General features: G+C 35.0%; 1 protein-coding gene across 2 annotated transcripts in view; it reads left to right on the top strand.

Annotated features, from left to right (window-relative positions):
* Window positions 1–4,252, top strand: part of LOC102581063 (uncharacterized) — a 28,781-nt gene extending 24,529 nt beyond the window's left edge. Inside the window, exons 9-10 of one of the 2 annotated variants that reach the window (XM_006346606.2) lie at window positions 2,560–2,803; window positions 3,749–4,252. In XM_006346606.2, coding sequence (XP_006346668.1) covers window positions 2,560–2,803; window positions 3,749–4,015 — 511 coding nt within the window. In that variant the 3' untranslated portion in view covers window positions 4,016–4,252. Of the gene's footprint in view, window positions 1–2,559; window positions 2,804–2,887; window positions 3,047–3,748 lie in introns of those variants that run through there. The other variant, XM_015308389.1, reaches the window with a different exon arrangement.
* The last annotated feature ends 1,126 nt before the right edge of the window (window positions 4,253–5,378 follow it).

Below are 5,378 nucleotides of genomic sequence, written 5' to 3'. Positions count from 1 at the left end.
TTATTTTTTTATAGCATTTTAACTAGCTAGGAGAATAAAAAAATTATTGTCATGTTCACTATTTTCTCACTTAAATTATTTGAGAGTAAATAATTGTCATCTTAATAAATTGGAGTTAATATCTCAAAAGGTCACACAACTATAATAATTTATAGAGAAAATTTATTGAACTTTGTTTTGTATCAATAAATTAAAAAAAACTCTTTATCATAAAATAAAATAAAATAAATATAGCAAAATAAATTAAACTATTTTTATACTCGAGATGTTTTATATATATGCTCTTGTTTTAGATTACTTGTGTAATGTTTAATGGACTTCCGTTAAGAGGCAATATTTGACTTATGAATTGTTCTTAAATTCATACATCAACATTAGCATATTAGTCGGATTATAATATTTTATATTAATAATAAATAGATTAAATAACTCATGTTTTAGAAACAAAAAGTTATATCTAAATAATAAAATTTGTAAGCTAATTTATTTAAATAAATTTATTAGTATAAATATAAAACATAAAATCAAGAAAATGAACAAAATGAATTAAAAAGGATTTGAGGGGGTATTTTTGTCTTTACCTAGATTAGTCCCATGGTATTAGAACTAATACCACCAAATGGAAGGTATTAGTTATACACCTATAATACCATGTAGGGTGTATAACTAATCCATGGATTGATTATACATAGACCCAAAATTCCTACCAAACATAGTACTAAATAATACCACACATAATACTTGGACTATTTCTCCTAATACTCCCTACCAAACGACCCCTTAAGGTTTAGGATGATTCTCCACAAATGAGCTGTGAATGAAATAACTAAAAAGAGTTATAAAACCTAAATTATAAGATATTATGTGGAAAAATTGACAATAAAATCTTGATCAAGAGGAGAATCTTGGAAGGAGATAAAAGGAAAGGGAGTGACAATATAAATTTATGTATACAAGGTATTCCAGTTTCTTCAATTTCACCTTAGTTTTTGTTTTGCGCTCAAAAATTCTTTGAATCTGTCCAAAATTTCTCCCTCGAATTTGGTCAAAGTACCCAAAAACTGTTGACTAGATTAGGTATGGATCCCACACCCACACCCATGTCTATCCACAGGGGTGCGGCGCCAAAAGCGAATAGTCCGAGCAACTTAGTGTGAAACTGTATTACGGTTTTGCTAAACATGACAAATGTAAAAACAATCTTCTCTAAGTTGATGGTTGCTACCCTTCGGGGTGGCCCAGTGGTTTGGGCTTGGGACTTCCATGTTGGAGGTCGCAAGTTCGAAACCCCTTGCCAGCGAAAGCAAGAGGTTTGCCTTCTGGGTCGAGTTCGTCGCACCGGGCTATCCTAGTGTGGGTTACCTCTCCTATGTGGTTTGTGAGCTATTGCATAGGAGCAGGGGTTTTACCCTGTGCGCACCCAAAGGGTAACGGCTGCGGGTTTCCCTTGCCATCAAAAAAAAAAAAAAAAGAGATTAAAGGAAGATAATCTTGTGTTGCAGGCAGTGGCCTTGGTTGTGTTCTGTACCTCTATGTTGGACCATTGTGGCTTCTCATTGCGGAGGCTTTTGACTTGTCAAGAAAATATTTTAGGAAGCCTATGTAGCAAAATCTTTATTATTGTTTGATAGTTATTGTGTCTTAAAACTCTTGTCATTTACTACCTTTGTTCCAACATCTAATACTATTGAAACAGGTTTTATTAAGGATGACAGCCCATATTCGTCCAGCAACCAATCCGGTACATATTATTTTGAATTTTCCATAAAAAGTTGATGGTTGCTACAAAATCTTGTTCAATGGAAGGATCATTGCGTGATGCTATCAACAAGGATAAGTTCCACTTGAGATCTGTATCTTTTGAAGTTAGACAAACAATCCCACTCATTGGAATTGAGCTTCTGCATCATTTTCTTTAATTTTTATTTATGTTGATTATTTAATTAGGATTGGTTTAAATGGAGCGACATGGTTTGTTCAGACTCATATAGCCGACCCAACTTGCTTGGAGTTAAAGTGTAGCCATAGTTCTTTTTAGTTAAAAATAGAATAGCTACCCTTGTCTTTAGTTAGGAATAGGGTTTTATTCATTAGTTACAGATAAGGTTTTACATAATAATATATATCCTTACTTAGAGAGAAGAGTTCTAGTAGTTTTAGACTTTTAGGAGTTTAATCAGGTTATCATAAACTTTGTTTGGAAGATTTTATGAGTAGTACCTGATGAACAATCTCTCCCTCTTCTTCTCTTATTCTTTGCTTCTCATCTTAACTTCAATCACCCCTTTCTTATTTTTGTTGCTACATCAAGTTTAGCATACAAAAGCGATTTCCTAGCGTCATAATGTTGGAGTAAGATTCAGTTCCACTATAATCCTTTCTGCATAAGTTGGGATGGAAATTGATCAGGTTCCTTAGGTTTGAGATGACCAAAAATTGGTTGTGCCTTTACCTGACAATTCTGACTTTTGGCATTGTTTCTATCTGTCTAAAATATACTGACTCGATCTTCTCTTTTGGTCCCTAGCTGTTCTGAAATGTTATATTTTTTATATGCAGGGAGTGGATAAAATATGCATTGCCTTCGTTGTTGGTTGTGCTTGCAGTTATCATGTTTTGGCGTAGGAATGTGAGGAAAGGGAAGCCATTAGAACCACTAAAAGTCATAGCTCCTCCTCCAAAAAATGCTGTTGAGCAGCTCTTGATATTGCAGGAAGCTATTAGTCAACTTGAGGCATTAATCCAAAGTGGCAACATTATTCTGCTGAAAGTACGAGCTCTCATTTTTGCTGTTCTTCCACAGGTATTATCATCTGTTTTCCTCATCCTAAACTGCTATTACCCAATCCAATATTTGGGTTTGATATTTCCATTTCTTTATTCTTAGCATAGCTGCAACTTGAAACTCAATACATGGGAGGGGATTACAATTTAATTGTTCGAGAGGTTTAATGCATATATAAAGTGATTGTGAAAGCCAAGGAATAATTGGACCTCAAAGAAGCTCTAGACATTTGATACAAAGTTGTTTACTTGCCATTGATAATGTTGAAGAGTCGATATACATCGGTGTATTGTACTTCATGGTTTGCAATATTTAATGCATACATAGAAGTGATGGAAAACCTAGTTGATGCATTTCATTTATAAATACTAGTTTAGGAGATTTCCAGGTGTCTTTTTGAAGTGGCGGATCGATAACAACCACGATTTGAGTCATCACTCATGGTCGTAATTTTCATGATATGGATGATTTCCCTTTGTCCACAACCTAGATATCCTATTGTGACGAAAGGAAGTAGTAACTCGAGTTGTCATTTGTTTCCCATCAGAAACTTTAGGAAACATTTGTTTCCCTACACCATAATGGTGTATTTACAGGCAATCAGTTAAAGTGGAAGTCTAACTAATGGCTAATGACTTACTAGCACCCCTTACTTGTAGATCGGACACAATTTACTCCCAACCTACAAATAGCTGGACTTGAAGAAGTTCTACAGATTGAATATGGGTCCTTTTTTTTTACTGTAATAATTGCAATGATGGTCTTGACAACTTGAAGGTTCTAATTCCCTTGGTTAAACCAACTTAAGAGTTTAGAAGTTATCTAGATATTTACAAGTTCTCCCTAAGCTGAATTATTGAACTCGCTACTTAAGGAATGTGTAAAGATACTCATTAAGTTACAACTTTCTAGTTACACTTGGCTCGAAGTATTCACTCTTGGTTTTATTTTCTTCATCTTTAGGCAACTGACAGGACAGCTCTTTTACTGGTGACTGTGGCCTTGTCTTTTGCTTTTGTGCCACTCAAATATTTGATTCTTTTTGCGTTCTTGGAGTCTTTCACAAGCAATATGCCTCTGAGGAAAATTAGCAGTGAAAGAGATCTTCGACGGGTTAGAGAGTGGTGGATCAGGATACCAGCAGCCCCCGTGCAACTTATCAAACCTGACGACAAAAAAGACAAGAGTAAAAAACCTATATTCAAAAAGGAGAAGAAGCATGAAGAGTAGGAGTTAATGTAAATACTGGTCCTTTATTGGCATATGTCAATGAAGATAGATGGCACAAAGTCAATGAAAACCAATTTGACTTGGTAAAAGAATCATTGGTTTCTATTATTGTGTTATGTAATTACATTAGTGATTGTATAATATTCTTGAATGTTAATGAAAAAACTAAGTGGACAGAGTTGGAGTTTTTATCAACGACAACTCTAGTCTGACAAAGAACCCAACCTTGACTTTCAATTCAAGACCCGACTTTTGATTGGGGACCCAACTCTGACACCCAATTGGGATTTGATTTTTGAACTGGGATCTGACCCCAATACTCGACTTTGATGAACGATTTAGGAACTTAGCATGACACCTGACCTAGGACCCGAAACTCGACTTAGACACCCAATTCGGAACCCCATCCCGACACCTGACTTAGAACCTAACCCGAACACCCAATATAGGATCCGACCTCATATTCTGATCGGGACCCAATTATAGCACTCAAATATCCTCTTTAAAACCAATTAAAAGGGACAACAATCATAGTCAATAAAATACCCAACTAAGAGTTGGGTTGAATTCCACAGAGAATGGTATATCCCACATAATTCTATGAAGAAATTTGGATTGTAAACTCATTTATTTGTAATAATAAAAGAAAATGAGTGGATGATTCCACCTATTTAATAAAAAGATTTGGTTATCATCACAATTAAACTGAGATTTTGGAGAATTCAAGAGTTAACAAGCAATCTAGGGGTGTGGGGATTGGAAATCAATGACACAGGGGGAATTGCGTTGTTCTATAGTAATGAACATTCATGAATAGTCTAGGTCATCTTTAATGACGCTCATCTTCTTTCAATCTCATAGCATCTTTGCATAAAATCTCCTTTCGGCTTCATCTAAATATAATATACTAAACAATTCATTACCTTACTGTACTCTCTTTTTCGATGATGAAGTAGGGATAATAGACCTGATCCATAACCTCTATTTTCAAGCAAGTTATAGACATCAAACCTAATTTGAGAGTAGCACACTAATTACCCACTCCAATCAATCTCTTTCGAGCATCTACTGGAGATTGGAGGTAGGAATTAAGTTTCCAACCTTAACCTATAAGTTAACCCCATGCTAATTAGCCCAAATTCAGGGATGAACAACATCATAAGAGAGCAAAACACAATACCCACAACATTAAATCAACATCAAACCCTATAATTGCACCCCTAGATTTTGGGGTTTTAGCCACCCATCACAAAAGGCAAAGAAAATATACCTTTCATGAAATCACTCATGGGTAACATGAAATTAAGCAATTACAAGAAAAACCACTTTGCAAGCAGTTAGCCTTCCTTTACAATGAATGGAA

Source organism: Solanum tuberosum, unplaced genomic scaffold, assembly GCF_000226075.1.
Source record: "Solanum tuberosum cultivar DM 1-3 516 R44 unplaced genomic scaffold, SolTub_3.0 scf00082, whole genome shotgun sequence".
NCBI classification, from domain to species: domain Eukaryota; kingdom Viridiplantae; phylum Streptophyta; class Magnoliopsida; order Solanales; family Solanaceae; genus Solanum; species Solanum tuberosum.
Note: the sequence above shows the minus strand (reverse complement) of the source record. Positions and strands in the feature narration are given on the sequence as shown.